This window comes from Bos indicus, chromosome 4, assembly GCF_029378745.1.
Source record: "Bos indicus isolate NIAB-ARS_2022 breed Sahiwal x Tharparkar chromosome 4, NIAB-ARS_B.indTharparkar_mat_pri_1.0, whole genome shotgun sequence".
Classification (NCBI taxonomy): domain Eukaryota; kingdom Metazoa; phylum Chordata; class Mammalia; order Artiodactyla; family Bovidae; genus Bos; species Bos indicus.
Window position 1 is genome coordinate 104,235,683 of NC_091763.1, and position 23,021 is coordinate 104,258,703.

Here is a 23,021-nt window from a genome sequence, read left to right on the forward strand (position 1 = left end):
CTAACAATAAATAAATAGTAAAATTAAGGGTACAATCCAGTGGTTTGTAATACAGTCGCAAAGTTGCTGTGACTCTATTAGTTGTGTAACCATCACCACTGTCTAATTCCAAAACATTCTCTCATCACTTCAAGAGCTCGCACCTCTCTTCACCTGCTGTGGGCAGCAGCTTGGGTGATGCTGCAGCGGAGGAGCAGGGCTTCGGGAGGGCTCAGACCCTCTCCCACACTCGACTTCAAGTGAGGAGGTTTCAGGGCTGCCTTGAAGGTCGTCAGCATCTGTATGAGGCACCCAGGCAAGCTGTGGGGATTCAGACTGGCAGGTGTGGGTGCTGGGAAGCTGCTTGGTGAGGCAGGCATGATGGAGACCAGGGTGGGATGGCAATGTCCCCGGGGGGCGGTGACATTCAGGACAGACCCGCCCACCCCCACCAATGACATCTTCCCCCCTCCCCCAGCACTGGTCTCAGCTCTGGAATCCACACTTGTGGGGTCATAGCTTAAGGGTCAGCGGTTGAAAATGCCTTGTGGGGGTGACTCCCCAAACAGTTATCACCACAGCCTGATTCTCTGAGAGAGCTTATCTCTGGGCTGAGGGAAGGTGGAGCTCTGAGGCTGAGAAAGGAAGGAGGAGGGACTGCCATCTAGAAAGCAGAGGAAGGAGGGAATATCAAGCGTTAGCAAAATTCTGCTGGGCCATGCAGACCACATGCGCTTGGTCTTGTCCTCAGCCTCCATTTGTTATCCCCACACCTCTGAGGAATTAAAGGGCTCCTTCACCACCTCCTGGATCAGTCCTGCAATGGTAAGAACTCAAAGTTTAAGAAGAACATATATTACTTTCCTGGGCTTCCTAGGTAGCTCAGTGGTAAAGAATCTATCTGCCTGCCAGGCAGGAGACACAGGTTCAATCCCTGGGTCAGGAAGATCCCCTGGAGAAGGAAATGGCAACCCAGTCCAGTATTCTAGCCTGGAAAATCCCACGGACAGAGGAGCCCGGTGGGCTACAGTTCGTGGGGTCACAAAACAGTCAGACACGGCTTAGCGACTAAATATTAACAACAACAGTATTTCTTTCCCACGGAGACTTAGAAAGTGTTCCCAGGATCAGTGTCTGGAGAGTGAAAGGAAACACATAGAGGAAGAAGTTGGTGTTTATCCTGTAGAAATACGGTGTGGACGATACATGTGTGTGTGCTCAGTCATGTCTGACTCTGCAATTCTATGGACTGTAGCCAGCTAGGCTCTTTTGTCCATGGAATTTCCCAGGCAGGAATACTGGAGTGGGTTGCTATTTCCTTCTCCAGCGGATCTTCCCGACCCAGGGATCAAACCTGCATCTCTTGCATCTCCTGCATTGGCAGGCAGATTCTTTACCACGGCAACGCCTGGGAAGCCCTTGGATAATATATTTGTTGTTGTTTAGTGGCTCAGTCATGTTTGACTGTTTGTGACCCCATGGACTGTAGCCCACCAGGCTCCTCTGTCCACGGGATTTCTTAGGCAAGAATACTGGAGTGGGTTGCCATTTCCTTCTCCTCTTCCCAACTCAGGGATTGAACCCAGGTCTTCTGCATTAGCAGGCGGATTCTTTACCATTGAGGTTAATTTAATTGCACAGAATATAAATGCATTGCAAAGTTATTGCTATGGGCTTTTTAATTGTTTTTCTAAGACAGCAGGCACATGACATAAAATCTGATAGTTTAATCACTTTTAAGTTTACAGTTCAGTAGCGTTAAGTACATTCACATCATTGTGCAATCATCACCTGCTTTCTGTTTTTAAAGAGCAACATTTTGATGTGGCTAGAAAATGCGCGACAGAGACCATCCTCCTTGGTATGGCAGGGCCCTTACCCTCCCCATACCCCCAGAAGGCAAATGTCCCCATCTCGAGAGAGGGGGCTTTCGACAGCCATCTGCTTCCACAGCTCCACCTCCACAAAAAGTGAGGCTTGACCAGCCTTGTGGGGTCATTTGGGTGGATGGAGCCAAGGATGCGGAGCCCACAGACCCCACGCTGCTGGGAAGGCACCGACCCCTGACCCTGTGAGTCACCCTAGCTTGGCTGACCCTGGCTTGGCCTTGGCAGGGCTGCATGCCACCTCAGCTCCCACCCAGAGCTTTCCCAGGCTGGATAAACCAGGGCAGAGAGGGGAGAAAAGCGTCCTCAGCCTGGGAACCACTGGGGCTCCGGTCGCCCAGGGCAGCTGTCAGCTGGCCAGGCCCTGCCCTTCTTAGGACCCACGTCAGCTGCCCCCTGGCTTGTCGGGTCCGCTGCCACCCAGAGCCCCTTTGGATAAGAAGCCCTTTCACACCTGTCCAGGGGCCACGACAGCAAAGGGTGGGTCCGCCTGAATCTGCCAGAAAAACAACTCGGCCCACATTCCGCCCATGCAGGTCAGGGAATTAGCTCCGTGGCAGGAAGGACAACCTGTGGTGAGGTTTGGTTGCAGGACTACTGAACTGTGGGCTCTCAGGATTATGGTCAGGCGAGGAGGGGTGAGGTTGAGGGCAAGGAGACTCAGAGGGGCAGGTAGGGAGCCTAGAGTTGATCAAAGGTGAGACGGCTCCCTGGCCCCGTGTCAGGGAGGTTGGCAGCAGGCCTCTGCTCACTGTAGCCTGGAAGAAGTTACAGGCTGGCAGCGCAACCCCATGCAACAGCTGGGTGGGGGTGAGGCGTGGCTGCTGGACAAGCCAGGGAGGGAAGTTAATTGGCCTTGACAGGCGCCAGCAGTTAAGTGGCCCTTCTCACCTGCCTATGGCTCTCCTTACTAACCTTTGCTCGGCCAGGAATCTCCCCTTCCTCCTCTGCCTGTTCCAGCCCGTCCCAAGCAGCCAAGTCTGAACTCTTAGCTCATGTCAACCCCCCTGAACTCTGAGCTGAGGCTCCAGCTTCCGCCCGCCCTGCCCTCCTCTGAGTTCACTCCCGCAGCCATCTCTCCTCAGGATTTTGGCGGGGGGAGGGTCTAACCTGTACCGCGGTGGGTTTGCTTTTAAGCCTAGGCAAGGTGATTAATGTGCATGCTGTCGTGTCCGACTCTTTGCGACCCCATGGACTGCAGCCTATCAGGCTCCTCTGTCCTTGGGGTTCTCCAAGCATGAATACTGGAGTGGGTTGCCATTTCCTTCTCCAGAGGATCTTCCCGACCCAGGGATCGAACCTGGATCTCCTGCATTGACAGGTGGATTCTTTACCACTGCACCCCCCACCCCCCAAAAAAAACACAACCTGAATTTACCAGGTCTGTGGACTCTTGTAAGCTTTCGTCAATATTTTTGTTCTTTAAAGCATTTCAGCTCTTATGTAATACTGAACTTGGGCCGTGTGTGCAAAAGTCTTAATTTCAAAACTTGGCCCTAAGATTACTGTCAGTGAAACTTACAGGATAATTTACATATAAGGGAGGAGATTGGGTCACCTGAAGAAGTGAGTCATCTAAGACAGAGACCTGTTAAGTACTTGAAGATATTTGGGAAACTTGCAGCCATTCAAGGGCTCTAGGGCTTTAGTCCCAGATAAGTCAAGGTGGATTCCAGGCATCTGTACTTAATATCCCAGGTGGATCTGATGCAGGTGATGCCAATCACCCCTGAGAAACATGGGGTCCCCTCAGAGGTATGGCTGGAAGGTGATGGATATAGTTAAGAAAGCTGGAATCTGTCTGAAGAAAGGGAGGGAACATAGGAAAAGCCGGCACCCCTCATATCTTGTGGGCAGGAGTATAAAATCCTGTAACCTCTATGGAAAACACTTTGATAGTGCTTCAAAAATTTAAATGTAGATACTAACCTATGACTTGGCGATTCCATTTGTAGGTATATACTTGAAGAAATTGAAAACAGGTACTCAAACCAATGGGTTTCCCAGGTGGCTCCGTGGTAAGGAATCTGCCTGCCAGTGCAGTGGAATTCCATCCTGGGTCAGGAAGATCCCCTGGAAGAGGAAATGACAATCCACTCCAGTATTCTTCTCTGGAGAATCCCACAGACAGGGCAGCCTGGAGGGCTGCAGTCCACGGGATTACACAGTCAGACACAACTGAGCATGAACAACTCAGTCCACTATTCAAACAAACACATGCGTGCCTGTGCATTAAGTTCCTTCAGTCGTGTCCAACTCTGCAACCCTATGGACTGTAGCCTGCCAGGCTCCTCTATGGAATTCTCCAGGCCAAAATACTGGAGTGGGTTGCCAAGCCCTCCTCCAGGGGGTCTTCCTGACCCGGGGATTAAAACTGTGTCTCTTACATCTCCTGCATTGGCAGGCAGGTTCTTTACCAGTAGCACCACCACTAGCTGGGAAGCCCAAATACATGAACACATGTTTGTTGCGGAACTATTCACAATAGCCAAAAAGTGGAAAAAACCCAAGTATTCATTGAGTGATGAATGGACTTCTGTGTTACGTGAATTTCCCCCCAATAAAATAAAACAAAGGAAAAAAAATGGAGGGCGGGGTGGGGGCAGGGGAAATGTCCAGGGGAACAGATCCGCTGTGAGACAGGGAAGTCTGTCGGGCTCCCCTCCCCTCCTGGGGAGATATCCCTGCAGACTCTCCAACACCTTTGCTCTGCTTTCCTACTCACCAAGCAACCTTCTGATTATTAATGTGGTCTCCTAGGAGCTTGGTGCTGTGCTGAAAACAAGATATCTGAGCTACGGGAAGTGGCTGATACAGTCAGGAGCAGGCTGACGTCTCCTGATGAAGTACTCCTTTGACTTGGAGGAGTACCCATGCATCTCTGCTGAGCTTGCTGCCTGCGACAGAGTCAGTACAGTCCCACCTTAATACTACTGGGGGAATTGTTGCTTTGGTCAGCAAACATTTACTGAGAGATGACTCTGTGCCAGGCACTGATTTTAGGCTCTGGGAATTCAGCATTGAACGTGATGGACACAGTCCCTTCCCTCATGATGCTTACATTCAAGTGATCAAATAACACACTTGATGAACTGAACACGTGTGCATGCATGCATGCATGCAAAGTTGCTTCAGTAGCGTCTAACTCTGAGAGAGCCCATGGACTGCAGCCCACCAGGCTCCTCTGTCCATGGGCTTCTCCAGACAAGAACACTGGAGTGGGTTGCCAAGCCTTCCTCCAGGGGGTCTTCCTGACGCAGGGATTAAAACTGTGTCTCTTACATCTCCTGCATTGGCAGGTGGGTTCTTTACCACTACTGCTACCTGGCAAGCCCGCACTGAACATAGTAATGGGCAAAAAGAAATAATAAATAGCAGATCTTCTCATTGTTCTCGGTCTGCGTGAGAAAATGTTTGTGTGATAATTTCTAAGAACTCACTTTCCCTTGTCTCAGCAGTGGTGACAGCTGCCTTCTCTTTCAGATGCCCTATCTCCGGCCAGTTACCAAGATATGCCAACCACACCTGCTCCCACTCATCCCTTCCCTTGCCCACCAGTGTCTTGGATAGTCTACAGCAATGAAACCCACCCAGAAGTCCTGCTCCAACTGGTTTTCATGACCATGTGATTGACCCTGAATTGAAACACGATAATGGAATGCTTCTAAATACACATTCTTCTTGGAAAATGTATGAAGTTTTTTTCTTAATTTTTTTAATGGAATCAGAGGACTTGGTTCTTGGACAGACTGTTGGTGTGAGGTAAGACGAAAAGGTTGAGTGGCCATGTTCTAACACACCCATGCTTCTTGGTCACACTTGGTTTCTAAACCCAAATAGCGTTGTCCATCCAAGGTCTGCCCTGGACTGTGAGCAGGGAATCACAACCCTATTTTTTCCTCTGGTTTCTGATGCTCCCCATCCTCAGTTACCACTTTGCAAAGTGAAGGCCCTTCCTTAGCTGACTTAAACTTATGCAGAGGAGGGTGGGAGGGATGTCGGTAAGGTGAGCTGCACCCGGTGATGTTCTGCTCCTGGGCTGGGCCCACGGATGTGGTTCTTTGTGGAAGTCTGTCAGGCTGTGTAGGCATGATCTGAGCACTCTTCTGTAGATATATTTACTTCAAGCAAAAATGAAAATAGGGGCTTCCCTGGCGGCTCAGTGGTAAAGAATCCACCTACCAATGCAGGAGACACAGACGGGTTTGATCCCTGGTCTGGGAAGATCCCACAGGCCACGGAGCAACTAAACCTGCTACTGAGCCTGTGCTCCAGAGTCCATGCTCTGTGACAAGAGAAGCCGCCGCAACAAGAAGCCCGCGCACTGCAGCTAGAGCGTAGTCCCTGCTCGCCACAACCGGAGAAAAGTCCGCGCAGCAACAAAGACCCAGGACAGCCAAAAATAAGTAAATAAATAACCTTTAAAATAGAAAACAAGGCATAGGTACTAAGAAACTTTTACAAAGATGCTTTTCTCAATGCTTTTTATGATATTAAAAATTGGAAATATCTTACATTCATGAGAGGATTGGTAAAATAACGTTTATCATATCTGCAAAACAGAATATTACATAGCCACTAGAAATGTTGACAAAAGCGTATATTTATTCACTGAGAGGTGTTGAGTAAACAATATGAAATAAGTTATAAAAGAAAGTATATTTCAAAATATTAAGGAAGTGATCATCTTTGGGCAGAATATTGGTGTTAATGAAGTTAACTAATCTGAGGCACTTGTTACAAATTCCTGAGTCCCCACACCCAGAGATTCTCTTTCAGTCTTCCCCAACCCCCAACTATACATATCTATAAAATTAAATAAATAAATTTTCACTCAGTTGTGTCCGACTCTTTGCGACCCCGTGGACTGTAGCCTACCAGGCTCCTCTGTCCATGGGATTCTCCAGGCAAGAATATTGGAATGGTTTGCCATTTCCTTCTCCAAGGGATCTTCCGGACCCAGGGATTGAACCCAGGTCTCCCACATTGCAGGCAGACGCTTTACCCTCTGAGCCACCAGGGAAGCCCTACATATCTGTATATATATACATATCTATACACCTAGGTAATTGTTATGTTCCTACCCTTTTGGGGGGGGCCTTGGACCCCTTTCAGAATCTGATGTAAACTATGGATTCTTGCCCCCAAAACAAATGGACACACCAAATCTTGGATACAATTTGGTGGACCATGACTTTAGTTAAGAACCCCTAGTATGGGGTGAGAGGCCGACCTCTCCTCGTTTTCCTCTCGTTCTTATTTTTTCTCGGAAGACTCTTTGCTCCCATCTCCTTAAAGGTCAAGAACCTCTGCCGGGCAGCCCAGGCCCCAGGGTCATAGCACATTCCTTGTGTGTGTTTTTGTAGGGTTCCCGGTGCCACCCAGAGGGAACCCACCTGGTGGGATGCCAGGCAGCGGGCTGGCCCCGAGGCCTGCTTTGAGAGCGTGCCTGTATCACCGGTGCAGGACAGTGCCCCCCGGAGTGCAGCCTTCTCCGAACCTCCTGCCTCCTCCCCTCTGGCTATATGAGTCTGAGGAAGCCATCCCCAAATTTTTGATGCTCCTTTTTTTCTAACTTTGTATTTTGTATTGGGGTATAGCCAATTAACAAAGATGTGACAGCTTCAGGTGAGCAGTGAAGGGACTCAGCCATGCATAAACATGCAGCCATTCTCCCCCAAACTCCCCTCCCATCCAGGCTGCCACATAACACTGAGCAGCGTTCTCTGTGCTGTACAGTAGGTCCTTCTTGGTTATCCACTTTAAATATAGCAGTTTGTACACGTCTGTCTCCAACTCCCTAACTGTCCCTTCCCCCCAGCCTCTCCCCCACCTCTCCCAGCAACCACAGGTTTGGTCTCTAAGTCTGTGAGTCTCTTTCTGTTTTGTAAGTTCATTCGAATCGTGTATGTACCCAACATTGATGCTTCTTCTTGATGACAACAGAAGTCCCTCCATTCATCCTACATGTGTAGCGTGTACGACTTTACCTGTGCTGCTCTGGGCCCTGCACGGAAATGAGAAAATCTCCTGCAGTAAAACAGTAATGGGGTCCAGGCCATGGCTTGTGGTCTTTAAGGTGAGCAGCATTGTAAACTTTAGGGCCCTAAGAATATTTTATTAACATCTTACGAAGAGAGAGCCTCTTTTTGCGTGTACCTGTAAAAGTCGTGGACTCCTGGGCAGGGGCGGGCTCTGTGGCCTCTGAGGGGAAAAGAGGCCGTCCAGGAGAATCAGGACCGTTTGGGACCAGAGGCGGCGACATGACGACAAGCGGGCTCGGCCAGCAGGTGGCGTCACCGGCCGGGCTGAAAGAGCCGTTCATTCCAGGAAACCAAATCCTGCTGCTGTCCCCTGTCCTCCTTTCCAGCACGGACCTCACTCCACTACCTGCGATCCTTTCCCCGAGAGGACTCCCGCCCTGACACCCGCAGCATGGGGTCTGCATTGCCCACGGGTGTCACCATGGTGCTTCTCCCTTGACCCCCCAACCTGTCTTCAGTTCTGCCCCGGGGAGCATCTCGGTTCCAAGTCCCTGGGGGCCGCTCCTTCCGTCTCCTCCTCTTGGCTCCAGGGTGAGCTGCTAGGCAGGATGAACCCGGGAAAGGTTCACGACACAGGGCAGGACAGCTGTCTTAGCCTTGGCGTAATAACAAGAAAACCCAAACACTTTTCTTCTTCTTTTTTAATAGCTAAGATTAAAAAAAAAAAAAAACACCCCAAATCCAACAACCCAAAACAATCCCTTTGAATGTGCCTGGTCCCAGGTCCCATTTCCAGTGCTGTTCTGAGTAAGCTGCCTCCCGGCAGCTCTGGGATCCTGTTCCTGGGGACAGCGCAGGGATGAGCAGAAACCATCCAGGCCTTTTTCCAGCACCTGGGACAACCAAGGACCGACTTCTCAGGGAGACCACCAGGACTGTTTTTAAGACATGTGGTTGCCCTGGGAGGAAGTTTTCCCTGGAGTCTGGGTTGAGGGCTATTTCTTGTGGAGAAACTTCATTTTATTGCCTAAAAAAAGAAAATGAGAACATTGCACCAGGCAGACAGAGGAGCCGAGTTAAAATCGTGCCCTTTTCACACCAGCTGTGGTGGGGACAACTGGGGCTCCCACACCGCCCCGAGCTTCACCCCAGGGCCCAGGAGAAGTTGGGGGCCTTCCCCTTCCTGGGCGCCCCCTGCACTCATGTGCCTCCCCTGTGAGCAGGGGTCTTTTGAAGGGAAGACTGTCAGAGCTGCAGACTTTCAGTTGCTTCTGAAATGGTGACACAGGAAGCACGGACTGTCACGCCTCCCTGGGAGCCCGGCCTTGCAGGAGGCCGGCGGTCCCTTCCCAGGCACCGGCCCCCTGGGTGAGGCTCCAAGAAGGACCCCCGCAGGTCCTCTGAGGCGCTGGCCTCACCGGGGCCTGCTCCCTCCCTCTCTCATGCTTTTTGCTTTCTTCTCCTCCATTTCCTAGCAAGGGCCTGTTTTGGCTGGTTAAACTGCAGTCCTTGCTGAAATTTTTACATTTCCACTTTTCAGGGTCATCTGGAGACTGGCCCAGGTCTCTACTGTCAGGCCCCCTTCTCTGGTTCCACTCATCATACTTCTAAGCCCCACTCCCCAAGACTGAAGATGTGGGGGGTAAGAGTGAAAGAAGAGCAACATAGCCAGGGCCCAGGAGGGCAGGGAGAGGGCCGTGTGTCCTTAGCTTCCGCTCCGAGGACAGGGCAGAACAGGAGGGTGGTACGATGCCAACTGGGCCCAGTGGGCGCAGGCCTCAGAGTTCAGCGTCATGAGCCCCGGCCCCGGTGGCAGGAACTCGCCAAGACCCCATGGCCCCGGGGGCTGCTGCCGGGAACTCAGACCCCTGGGCCTCACCTAGTCCCTTCAGGAACTTGTTGACACCGCTGTGTTCTCCGCTGGGAAGTGTTTCCAGGTACTCCTGGGCTCGGACCTCAAATAGACCTGTTGATGAGAGAAATCCCAACCGCTTTAGCTCCTTCTCTTGGTGCTTCTGCATGTGTTCGTTTCCTTACTGCCGCAAACAAGAGAAACCTTGCTGCTGAGACGGAGCTGCTCTATAAACATGCTCTGAATCGTTTAGAGTTAAAAGGTTTTTTTCCTGACCTTATAATTGCCCAGCCTCGTGCAGTAACTGTTTTTGGAAAGCTGTAAAGCTAGCTCGTGGGTGAAGTCCTATTTTTCCTCGACGAACACCTTCCAAGCGCCTGCACTGTGTTAGGCCCCTGGTTTCAGAGAAGAACCAGGTGGTCCTGGCCCTTCCCTTCTCCTTGAGATCTCCTGTAAGAGGGCCCCTGGCAAGTGGCCTGCCTCCTGGGAGCCCGGCTGCCATCTAGGGACTCAGGAGGGCGGGGCGGGCAGGTCACCTCAGCGGGCAGGGACCTTCAGTTCTCGCCCAGGGCTGGAGCCTCAGGCTACTGTCATCATCTCCCCCTGATCTTCTATCAGACAGTGATCCTTGGGTGTACCCGGCAGGTCTTCAAGTGAATTCTTTCATCAGGAGTTGTGTGCCTCCTCCTAGGCTCTAATCCACCTTCTTTTGTCTCTCTGGATACCCTCATCAGAATCATCTGAAGTATGACAGTCCCCCTTTCTGCAATGCACAGAGCTCTGGGGGTGTGGAGCTTTGCTGCCTTAGCTCAGGGTCTAAAATTGCGGGACCAGAGGATACCCAGGCCTGGGCCAGCTGCTCCCGCATCCCCGACCCTCATCACTGGGTGGCCTCTCCTCAGGGTTAATCATCTATCTCTCTGGTCCTCTGGCCTAGCTCCCACCTGGGGCAGCCTTTCCTGATATTTCTAGCTTTCAGATTCCCCAAACGACTTCAAGAGCATGGAAGAAAGAGACAGAAACGGTTTCATCCTCTTCCGCACACTTCCCGGTCCTGATCTCTAGAGGAGTGATGGAACCCAGCAACAAGGACAGGGACACTGAGGGAGACAAGGAGAACCTGAGGAGCAGGGGACGGGGTGGGTGAGTGTGTGTGTGGACAGAGGGCCCTCGGGCTCCCCAGGCTGGGGGGAGTCTCTGCTGTCCTCCTTCCCCACGGCCAGCCCGCTGGGCGTCGGTGGCAGCACATGGAGCAGAGGGTGCGGGCCAGCCTCTCCTCTGTCCAGCCCCAGGGCCCAGGGGAGAGGGGGAGGAAGGAGGGCAGAAGGGACAAGAGGAAATGGAGGAGAGACGCCACAGAGAGAGGAGGGAAAGGGTGTCCCTAAGAGTCTGGTCAAGCTGGGGAGACGAGGACAGAGGAGAACTCGCACCGGAACTGGGAGTGGGGCTCTGGGCGTGGGGAGGAGAGGGAAAGCGACACCCGAGGAGATGGCAGGGCCCCTGACCTTTGGCGTCCTGCCGGCGCAGCTCCCGCTCCTGGATGAAGCCCCGGAACGTCTGGGTCTCCATGAAGACCTCCAGGAACCGGCGGAGGCTCTTGGAAGAGACGGCTTTGCGGAAGGCCTCTCGCTGCAGCTGCAGGGTCCTCTCCTCGCGCTCGCCTGCCGTCAGGAACAGCGAGTAGTGGCCCACGATCTCCACGAAGAAGCGGACAAAGGCTTCAGACACCACCTTGTTCAAGGGGCTGGACTCAGGGCCTGAGCAGAGCAGGGGAGGACCAGGACCGCTGAGGGCGGAGGCAGAGCCTCTGGGATGAGTCAGTCAGAAAAGACAAGGATGCTATTCCAGGTTCCTGGAAGGCCGACTGTGATGATCCATGAAAGAGGTTCCCCACAGTGAGCCTGTCATTTCTTTCCTACCTTTAAACAGATTTTTTAGAGCTAAACTGGGGGTGGGGTGGGAAAGGTTTTTCCTACAACTCGCTGCTGAAGGGGATGAGCGCCAGCCTCTCTCCTGGTGCACCTCGCTGCCCATTTTCCGACTGAACCCCGTGTCAAGTGGACATGCCCATAGTTCACTGCTCCCTGACTCCAAGGACGGAGGCAGGGGTGCAGTCTGGGAGGTGGTTGAGCATTTACCTCGTTTGCCATCCGGGGGCCCATCATCCTGCTCACTAGCCAGGTCATTCCTCTGCTCCAGAATGTGTTCCAGGGCTACCTGAAGCTTCCGGGGCAGAATGGAGTCCTCATCGTCCATCTGTAAAACAGAAAAAACAGGAGTCATTGTCCCAGCATTTCCCGGGACGGTGGCTGCACCCTGGCCAGATGTACACAGCGGATTCTTCAGGGCAGGCCCGGCACGGTTCCTGGTTTAGTGGAGAGAACGCAACTTCGAACCAGAGGCTTGAATCTTGATTCCACTCTTAACAAGCTACAGGAGCCTCAGCTTCCCCATTTGGTAAAACGGGTTACCTCACTGTGAAGATTAACTGCAACAAATAAGATGGCGATGAATGAAACTGAAGAAGATATAAACTAAATGGAAAGATATTCTGTGTTCATGGATTGAAAGAATAAATAGTTAAAACGGCCATGCTACTCAAAGCCATCTATAGATTCCATGCAAATTCCTATGAAAATTCTAATGATGTTTTTCACAGAAATAGAAAAAAAAAATCCTAAAATGTGTATGGAACCATAAAAGACTGAACAGGCAAAACAATCTTAGAAAAGAAGAACAAAGCCAGAGGCATCCTAATTCCTGATTTCAAACTTTATCATGGAACTATAGTAATCAAGACAGTATGGGTGTTATTGTTGTTCAGTCGCTCAGTCCTGTCCAAGGCTTTGCATCCCCATGGACTGTAGCACGCCAGGCTTCCCTGTCCTCCCCTACCCTCTCCTGGAGCTTGCTCAAACTCACGTCCATTGAGTTGGTAATGCTATCTAACCATCTTATCCTCTGTTGTCCTTTTCTCCTTCTGCCTTCAGTCTTTCCCAGCATCAACTGGCATAAAAACAGAAACACAGACGAACAGTGGAGGACAGGGAGGCCTGGCGTGCTATAGTCCATGAGGCCGCAAAGAGCTGGACACGACTGAGCGACTGAACAACAATAAGATAAACAGAACAGAATCGAGAGGCCAGAAATAAACCCATTCATATACAGTCAATTAACACTTGACAAGGGAGCTGAATATTCAAGGGGAAAAGGGTGGTTGCTTAACCTAAATGGTACTGGAAAAACTAGACATACATATATGAAGGAATGAAACTGAACCCCTATCTTGTACCTCTCCCCCAGATTATGTGGATTTAAAAAAAATGGATCACAGACTTAAATGAAGACCAGAAACTGTAAAACTGCTGGAAGAAAATACAGGTGAAAAGCTATTTGACACTGATCTTGGCAACGATTTTTGGGGATATGACACCAAAAGCACAAGCCACAAAAGCAAGAATTAACAAGTCGGAGTCCACACTGAAAAGCTCCTGCACAGTAAAACGATCAGTCATCAAAACAGAAAGGCAGCCTCCAAAATGGGAGAAAATAAGTACACACGCACATACGTATACACGCACGATGGAATAGTATTCAGCCACCAAAGAAAGACATACCACTTTTGTGACTACACTGACAGACCTTGAAGACATAATGCTAAGTGAGGGAGACCAGACAGCAAAAAATAAATCCTGTACGTTCTCACTTATATGTGGAATCTAAAATACTGAACTCAAAAAATTAATTAAAAAACTCAACTCTGTAAACAGAGTAGAGAGGTGGTTACCAGGGGTGAGGGGTGAGGAAAAGGGCAAATGTTGGTCAAAGGGCACAAATTTCCAGCTAGAAAATGAGTAAATTCTGAGGCATCTAATGTCTAGTTTGGTGACTATAGCTCAAGTATACTTAAAAGTTATTGAGAGAGTAAATCTTAAGTGCTATCCCCCCATACACAGGTAATTATGTGAGGGGATGGAAGGGTTAACTAATTGTATTGTGGTTCTAATTTCTCAACGTATATCAACTCATCATGTTGTACGTCTTAAATTTAAATATGTTATATGTCAATAATAGCTCAGTAAGGCTGGGAGGAATTAAATGCAACACAATTAACTTGAGAAAGTTCCCTGCACCTAAGTGGCTACTCAGTAGTTTCCCAATGCTCCACCCCGCAAGGTGGCTAATTCTTATCAAGGGGCTTTGGTCAGGGCAGATGACCAGTATGATTGAAAGCTGGCTTTATGATCTGGGTCTCAGAGCCGGAGGGCAGTGGGGATGGGCCTACCCAGAGGGCCCTTGGAAAGTGAAAGTAGATGGAGCTAATAATAAAAAACAGCATTATCATGCATAACTTTTCAGTAGCCACTCCAAGTTTATTTATTTGGCCATGCCACGGAGCACGTGGGTTCCCCCACCAGGGACTGAACTGCACCCAACCCTCATTCTCTGATAATGAAAGTAGTTTATGATCATTATAAAAAATGTATGAAAATATCAAAACAATCTAAAATTGCTCATAATCTGTCTCTTTTTCAGTCTCCTACTCTAAGACAACCAGAATTGATGTTTTGATGAGTTTTCCTTTCTATCTTTCTATATATGTGTATTTCCCCCCTCATTTCTATCCTTTAAAAAGCAAGATCAGCAAAGTAGTGTATATAATTTTTATCCTGATTTTTCCACTTTGTATTATATCATGAAATTTGTTGTCAAATATTTAAAGGCATGTTGGAAAAGGTTAAGTGTCTACAGTTATAACCTATATAAAGATTCTATCAGCAAACCATTTTGTGACAGAGCCCATGGGAATCAATCCTTTGTCCAAACCCCTCTTCTTTGGCCCCTGCCTTCTGTCCTGTCCTCAGTCAAGCCCTGGCTGGGGACTGCCCCCGCCTGCTGGCCTGCTTTGGGATTCCAGGCCCACCACAGAGCTGGAAAGGCGAGCTCTAAACATCAAAGAGGTGCAAACAGAGCAAGCAGTGGTTGAAGCTGGGTTGCTTCTTACTCACCTGCCTGAGGAACCGATTGTTGACGAGGTCGACCACCAGGACCTATGAGGTGAGGGAAAGGGACTGTTACTGTTAGCAGCGAGGGCTTCCAGCATATCGAAACGGACTGTTAACCTTCTTTCTTTCTTGGCACCCAGGGAGGCAGCTGGGTGGGGGTGGAGTAGGCCAATTGTGGTTTCCTGACATTGCCACTGAAGCCACAGATGATGAAGGGGGAGGCGGGGAAAAAGCTTTCCAGACATGCATGCTTTCAACACTGTAACCGCAAGCTAGGATACGAGTGGGCCAAAAGCTGGACTTCCTGCCCTGTTCCTGGACTGGCTAAGGCAGAGCTGCTCCGACTGTTTTTTAGCATGTGGGTCACTGAGTCAGAGAGGCTAGAGCCCCAGCTTGTTCCCATTTCACTGGATTCTGCCACCCCCGCCAGGCCTCCCCCTTCTACCTCCCAGTTACCCACTTAGTCTTGTCATTTCTCTTAATGGGATAAAAGGGGAGAGACCCAGAGGACTGGACCCAACGAGACAGTAAGCCAAGCTGCAGGTGCTGGGCTCCCACGAGTCAAGGCTTTCAGGTAAAGCACTTTCGTCCTCCTTCCTCAGAGTGAGGCTGAGACCCGGGGCCACAACTAGGGAGAGGCAAGTGAAGGGACCAGGGCACAAAACTTGGGAAGGCGGCCACTCACGGGATCACACGGTGTGGACCGCTGGCTATGACAGAGGACGTGCACGGGGGCCTGAGTGCCTGCCGTCTTTCCACGACAGCAGGAACCACGGGCTCTAACACAGGAGCTGGGAGCTGAGAGGGGCTGTCCCTCCTTCTCATACCCTCTCCTGGGGGGGTGAACTGAGCCATCTGCAGGCTTACAGGGCACCCAGGAAAACCCTCTGCAGTTCACAAACACACACTCAAAGACCTGAGTCTGCTGGTTAATCTTTAACAGGACTGCAGGACCACCTGGGCAATTAGAGGCAATGCATTTCGGGACACCGGGAGGGTTCAGGCCTGGCTGTTCTGTGCAGCATCACTTAGTCCCCACGGTTCTGCTCTGACTGCTGGAAGCTCTCAGTACTGGAGACAGAAACCATTTAGAGGAAGGGGCTGGGACTCAATAATCACAGAGACGCTAAGCAGGGCTTTTCTCATTTGGACCCAGAACTCAATCCCTGAACACATTTAGCTTATTGCCTTTTTAGCTGATACAAAAAATGACCTACTTATAGGAACACAGTCCTTCTCAAGACTTTGTTATTGGCCCAAAGATGATTTCCAGTTACCATTAGCTCTTTGTGTGCTTTCTTCCCATGACAGAGGGATGGATGGGGGAAGGGTAGGGCAGATGGCTCTTTACTGACTAGGTGTATTAAAATCGAGTAAATCGTTGGTTGGGTTTCCCTGGTGGCTCAGAGGTAAAGAATCCACCTGCCAATGCAGGAGATACAGCTTTCTATCCACGGAAAGATGGAAGATCCCCTGGAGAAGGAAATGGCAGCCCACTCCAGTATTCTTGCCTGGGAAATCCCATGGACAGTGGTCTGTGGGGTCGCAAAGAGTGGGACACGACTCAACAACAGCAACAAATTGTTGACTGCAGCCTTTCTCAATGGGTGTCCACGGCTGTAGGTACATTTAGAGGGGAGACTGAGTCTGCAGTCAAGAGGTTCTGCTGAAGGTGACTTGGCAGGAGGGTGCTGACTCACAAAGCCGTGGGGTCCCGCTGCTCCCCTGACCCTGCCTGCTGGCAAAGCCACAGGCAGCCCCTTCCCCCTACCCCGGCCCCGACAGGGAGCTCACCTCCTCCAGCGGCAGCTCCCTGAGCAGCGGCAGCGAGCTGGTGAGCAGCCCGATGAGGAAGGGCGTTGGCGAGCACACGATGTCGATCATGGCGGGCGGCAGCACGGGGATGTAGGTGTGCTGCCAGGTGAAGGGGTAGATGGCCGCCACCATCGCGTGGCAGCACGTGGACAGGGTGCTGCGGCGGGGAGAGAGGGGAGGAAGGGCCGCTTCAGGAGGGTGGGCCGCCTCCACGAAGACGCCAGAGAGAAGGGTTCACACGCCAGCCACACCTCCCCCAGCCACAGAGAAGCCCCAGACAACCAAAGCCTCTTTCGCATGGGTGCTCCTTCTCTCTCCGCCAAGTGTGAACACCTAGGTGTGGTCAGGGGAGACAGGGTGCGTCCTTCAGTGTTCAGGGGCAGCCGTCCGCTCCAAATGGCTCGGTTGTGTAAAAGCGAAATTCACATACTTCTTGTCCAGAATTCAAAACACAGAAAAATAACAACGTTGAGAGACAGACTCAGTCTCTCTTAAAGCAGGATGATCACAGTGTAGCCTTGTACTGGTGAAAGCTGAGCCTGACAATTGTGTGGGATTCACAAGGCTTTGCTCCGTGCCGGCATTTGTGCTCGGTTTGTGGAGTGAACGGGTGGATTACCTGGGAGCATCGCTTTTATGTCATTTCTGCGGAGCTGCAGCACAGTGATGACTGGCGGCTTCCGAGATGAGTGAGAGCAGACTTTCTCTTCTTCCTCGAAATCGCTTCTTATCACTAAGTGAGCCTGCTCCCAGCGGTTCCCCTCTCCTCTCATACCAATATGCTGTTTCTAAAATGCTATGGGGTTGGAAGCTCTAGAAGCTTGTTAGATGTGTCTAATGCAAGAGTAAACCAAAGTGAGGGCCCAGTGGATTCACCCAAGAGTATACCGGGTCATCTTCGGTTCCCTGTAACCAGCACTGCATCTGTTAGGACACCTTCTGAATGTTCGCCCTGGTTCTCAGCTGTGCTCTGTTCACGTCAAGCTGCAAGGAAGCTGAGTTCTGGATGGATGAATGCGTCTTTACTGCATTCCCATGATGCCACACACCTATAATCTCGTTGTCATAAAACTTTCCTGAGCCCATCAAAAAAATCACTTAGCTCTGGTTTACTTAAGAAGAAAAGAAATGGACTAAAAGATACTGGCTAGCAAGTGAACTCAGCCAGGCAGAACGAGACATGTACTGTATGATTCCAGTTACACGAGGGACTTAGAATCAGCAAATGCATCGAGAAAGAGTAGAAGGGAAGTTAGCAGGGGCTGGAGGAAGTGAGAGGGGCACACTGTTGCTTAAAGAGGACAGAATTACAGTTGAGATGATGAAAAAGCTCTGGAAATGGAGAGCAGTGATGGCTGCAAACACTGCGAATGTGCTAAATGCCCCTGAATTCAACACTTAAAAGATTATTAAAATGGTAACATTTATGGTTATGTATATTTTACTGCAATAAAAAAGCAATCCTCCCCAAATCATTTAGATTCCTCTGAATCTAGTAAGTTCCTCTGAATCTAGCACCCCCTGAGACGTCCTTAACATATGCACTAGCCCTTGTTTTGATCCTGCTTCCATTTGGGGGCTCCTAACCTAAAAAGTGAAAGTGAAAGTTGCTCAGTTGCGTCCGACTCTTGGCGAACCCATGGACTATACAGTCCGTGGAATTCTCCAGGCCAGAATACTGGAGCCGGTAGCTGTTCCCTTCTCCAGGGGATCTACCCAACCCAGGGATCAAACCCAGGTCTCCCGCATTACAGGCGGATTCTTTACCAGTTGAGCCACTAAGGAAGCCAAACCTAATAACAGCCATGTTGAATCTTGTCCATTTACCAGTATGTCTCCTGACCTTCCTGTTCTCTCTCTTAGCAAATAATCAATCTCCTGACACTCACTGGAGTCATGAGATACCTCTCAGTAGTGGAGCAGCCACATATTTCATCGATACCTGGTCTTATGTTTTCTTTCAAATGATCACCCTCAAAATGAGAAAGATGCTACCCCAATATTTTGTTTGTTATCACTATAATGCCTCTTTATTAGCTGAGTAAGGGTGAGACAGACTAAAGTTTGGACTTATACCAAGAGAGCAACATCAATAATTCAGCCAGCAGTGGGCAGTGAAGTGACTTCTGCCTTTTAAAAGATCTTCTTGAACACCATCTAGCAACTGAACAACAGACACCTCTCAATAGCACTCTGAGGCTGTAACTATTATTATTAGTAACTACTAACGGCTTCTTTCCACAACTGAAATATTAGGTTACACTATAAAAATATTAGCAAATGTAGTTTTCAAACCTGTAAGTAAACCCTATCAATTATGTTAAATTAAATCCTAAGGCATTCAGACATGACACACACTTTTTTTTTCCATTCTGTAAATCATTGTTTTCTCTCTGGATTCAATAAAGATAAAGACTTAAAAATTGTCTTGAAAAGCATAGGAGCTTTATTTTTTAAGGCATCACTTTCTGCCAGATAAGTCAAGAATGTTGATACTTTTAGTGAATGGCTGATCATTTACGTTTAATTTGCTTGATCTATAGATCACTGAATGGGCTGAATTTACTTTGTTCTAAAACTTTGAATTTTTAGGACTAAGCTGTATTTGTGTGTGGCCAGTCTACAAAGCTGATCTGCTCAAGGACTATGGGTCATAACTTAGAAAACTAGAAGGACATCATAATATGAACAAGAATAGTTGTGTGTAGAGCAAGTTTTTGCAGACTATAATTTGCACCCTATTGGGGGTCCTGAAATAATTTCAGTGGGTTGTGATCAGCATCAAAAACAACTACAACAAAAAGAATGTAATAGAAAATAAGAGAGTATGATGCATTTTCCCCCAACTGTAAATAACTATATGTATGTATTATGTGGGGTGTATATTAGGTCTGAATATAAAATGTATTTCTAATTGTGGACTGTAGTAAAAAGGCTTGGAAGCCAATGATTTTGACTAAAGAGTTGGGGGTGAGGTGCAGTGGGGAATGGGTAGAAAGAGATGGTTGAGCTGGAATTTTGTTATGTTACACCTTTTACTGGGATGTTGGCTTTCATTTCCAAGTGGCTAGTGGGAGTTCTTTAAAAGAGACCCTAAGAAGGAATTTCCTGAAGTAAGCCTTGTGTATGAAATCCACCTCTTTTTTTTTTTTTTTTTTTTTTAGCACATTTGTTATTAAGCTCCTAAACATCACTTGGAGAAAGAATGGATCATGCAGTGGTGTAGGTCATCCATGGTGGACTCTGTCATCCATGGTCCCTTCAGCAAGTTTCTGAAATCCTCGCTTTTCAGTCATGGGCTCCCCAAGTGACACTGGTGGTGAAGAACCTGCCTACCAATGCAAGAGACGTAAGAGACTTGGGTTCATCCCCTGAGGTGGGAAGATCCCCTGGAGGAGAGCCTGGCAACCCATTCCATTATTCTTGCCTGTAGAATCTCATGGACAGAGGAGCCTGACCGGCCGCAGTCCATAGGATCACAAAGAATCGGACGCGACTGAAGCAAGTTAGCACTTTAGTCAAGTCACTAAAGGAGAATAAAAATGCAGCACTCATGTTTAAGACTGCATTTACATTTCAGAGGTGTGGTTTAAGCATTTCTGACTCCGGGGAAGTTACAGCAGCACAGAATTTTAGACCTGGAAGCGATTTTAGAGCTCCGGGAGATGGTGAAGGACAGGGAAGCCTGGCGTGCTGCAGTCCACAGGGTCACAAAGAGTTGGGTGCTCCTGAGCAACTGAACAACAGTGAACCCCAGGCAAAAAGAAGTTAAAGTAACTTCTGCATTCAGGGTGAGGGCAGGGTGGGGAGCGAGGAGTCCTGCAGGTGGGAGAAGGTAGAGAGACACAGACTGAGGAATGCAGGCATGAAGAAGCACAGCCAGAAGCCTTGGGGTTTTTCTTGATTACTGCAATAGAAAAACAAGTCTGGGGACTTCCCCAAAGGTCCAGTGGTTAAGGCTTTGAGCTTCCAATGCAGGGGGTATGGGTTCAATCCCTGGTCAGGGAACTAACATCTCGCATGCCATGTAGCACGACTAAAAAACCCCAAATAAAAAGTTTTTTTCAAAGTCCAATTAAAAATTAAAGAAAGAAAAAGAAATCTGTGTAACTTTCTTTTTTTACCAATTCAGAGAAATGGCCTCCTGCCCCTTTGCCTTCTCTTGGCCTCAGCCCTGGAGGGAGCAGGTCTGCAGGGAGTCTCCCCTTCTTTCCACTGCTGCTGTGCTTTGTGTCTCTGGCTGAAGCCCAGGGGTCTCGGGGCGGGGGGTGGGGGGGGTGGGGGGGTAGGGGGCAGGGTGTGTGGCTCAGCTGCAGTGAGTGTGAACCAGCTGGGTGGGGAAGGTAGCTGGAACAAGTAGAGAACACAACGATAAGCAATGGCAGCACTAGATACACAGGGCAGGTAAAGAAATGTCACAGAAAGAAGAAATGCATTCATTTAACTGGAACGCAGGGAGCTGAGGGGCACCGGGACTCAGTCTGCTGTTGTCGTTTAGTCGCTAAGTCGCGTACTCAGTCTCGATGGGGACAAATGACAACTCAACGTGTCACCTGTTGGCCATGTAGGTTGGTACTACCATTGTTGATTCTGCTAACAAGTGTCTTTTGTTTGCTTTTTAAACAGTCTGATCGCTGTTGTAGCTGGGTCCCCGTGTTTCCCACCTGGTTTCCACTGCCACCTTGTTAGCTGGCACCTGTCAGGGCGTCAGGAGCCACCCGAGAGGCGGGGGTTCTGGCAGTGTCGCATCCCTCTTGTTCTCCAGCTCCCTCCAATATTCTAAAACAAAATTCTGCCTCTTGAAACACTAGAAGGACAGGTCAGATTCTGCAAATAATACATCAAGTGGCAGCTGTTCCTTTCAAATAAATGGTAGAAGAGGGGCTTCCCTGGTGGTCCAGTGGTTAAGAATCCCCCTTGCAATGCAAAGCACACCAGTTTGACCCCTGGTCTGGGAAGATCCTTCATGCCACAGAGCAACTAAGCCTGTGGGCCACCCACAACTACCAAGCCTGTGCTCTAGAGCTGAGAGCCGCAACTACTGAAGCCCGTGTGCCCTAGAGCCCATGCTCTGCAACAAGAGAAGCCACTGCGATGAGAGGCCTGCACACCATGAGAGAGTAGCCTCCGTTTGCTGCAACTAGAGAAAACCTCCGTGTAACAACGAAGACCCACCTCACCCCCAAAATTAGTGAATCTTAAAAAAAATGGTACAAGAGAAAAGAAGGGATTATTCTGAGTGTAGCTTGTTGAGATTTTATTCCCTGACCCATAAAGGCTAGAGGAGCTTCCATGGGGGTGGGCACTGCTAGGGCTGGTGGTTTCTTAGGAACATGCAAAGTACAGTCTACAGTTCTAGGGATGCTAAGGATGACTGTTCAGGCTCGCTTGCCACTTAATGTGGAGCCTTCTGAGCATCTGCTGGTTGGAGGAGAGGCAGTGTTTTTGAAGGAAGTTCTAGCAGGGAGCCCTGGCAGCTGGCTCGCATTACAGTGGGGGTGGAGGAAAGGAATGCTGGCCCCCCACAGCTGTGATCAATTTGCACAAAAGCGAGGGAGGGAGGAGATGCCCCAGTGGGAGGTTGGCTGGGCCACAAGGTTAAAAGATGGGCACAGGGGAGAAGGGTCAGATCCCAGAATGCTTTGCTACTTGGTGGTGGTTCCTGAGGGTTGAAGCATTAGTCCAGAGACACCAGGATACACTTGTGAGCACTCAGATTCTCCTGGAGAAGACGCTTCCATTCTGGCTGCTACAAAGCCCTGTGTCGTATGTGTTGCTGTTGTTTAATCGCTCAGTCGTGTCTGACTTTCAATTCCATGGACTACAGCAGGCCAGGGTTTCCTGTCCTTCACCATCTCCGGAGTTTGCTCAAGCTCACGTCCATTGAGTCAGTGATGCCATCCAACCATCTCATCCTCTGTCGTCCCCTTCTCCTCATGCCCTCAATCTTTCCCAGCAACAGGGTCCTAGCCCAATTTGCAGTTAGTTATTACTATGCTCAGCAGCCTCCCAATTCACCTAGCAACCAGAAAGAGTCAAGCGCAGAGCTTTCTCTAAGATGCTACCAGAAAAGTGAAGGATGAGTTTCCAGAGTTGGAGAGACCCCAGGAGTTTGCAGGGTGAGCCCATCAGCATCCTTTAGGATTCCAGGCAAAGCGTCTCTCCCTTTGTGTGTGATTCCCAGGAACCAGAGCCAGCGGTGACTCTGATGTGGTCTGGTGCCTGCTGAGACCTAGTGGGAGGTGGCTGCCATGCTTCCATTACTGTACTTTCAGACCCTGCAGAAATGTGTCACTGAGTTAAAAAAGAACCCAGGCTGGACCTCAACAAAACTGGGTTTGCTACACTCTGTGTGATCTCAGGTAAAGCTCTTCTCCAGGCCTCAGCTTCCTCATCTGTAACATAAGGAAAGTGGGCGTTCCAGCTTTAAAGTCTGCCAACCACGAACTATGAGAGACAGAGAGAGAAAGCCAGGAACTGGAAGTAGGAGCCAGGAGCT

At 49.6% G+C, this 23,021-nt stretch overlaps 1 protein-coding gene and 1 long non-coding RNA gene across 7 annotated transcripts in view; one reads left to right on the forward strand and one right to left on the reverse strand.

Moving 5' to 3' along the window:
* The first annotated feature begins 484 nt into the window (after nt 1-484).
* LOC139182773 (uncharacterized) lies at nt 485-5,558 on the forward strand. Of its 2 annotated transcripts, XR_011566336.1 has the most exons (3): nt 590-804; nt 4,626-4,772; nt 5,349-5,558. It is a non-coding gene; the product is annotated as an uncharacterized lncRNA (long non-coding RNA). The 2 variants fall into 2 exon arrangements; XR_011566335.1 differs by lacking the exon at nt 4,626-4,772 and having other exon boundaries at nt 485-804.
* Nucleotides 5,559-6,267: 709 nt separating this feature from the next.
* Nucleotides 6,268-23,021, reverse strand: part of DENND2A (DENN domain containing 2A) — a 102,099-nt gene continuing 85,345 nt past the window's right edge. For all 5 annotated transcript variants that reach the window (XM_070788247.1, XM_070788252.1, XM_070788250.1 and 2 more), the window contains 6 exons: nt 16,502-16,679; nt 14,711-14,752; nt 11,840-11,957; nt 11,207-11,458; nt 9,729-9,815; nt 6,268-8,876 (listed from right to left, as the gene is read on the reverse strand). In XM_070788247.1, the coding sequence (XP_070644348.1) occupies nt 8,845-8,876; nt 9,729-9,815; nt 11,207-11,458; nt 11,840-11,957; nt 14,711-14,752; nt 16,502-16,679 (709 nt within the window). In that variant the 3' untranslated portion in view covers nt 6,268-8,844. The remainder of the gene's footprint in view (nt 8,877-9,728; nt 9,816-11,206; nt 11,459-11,839; nt 11,958-14,710; nt 14,753-16,501; nt 16,680-23,021) is intronic.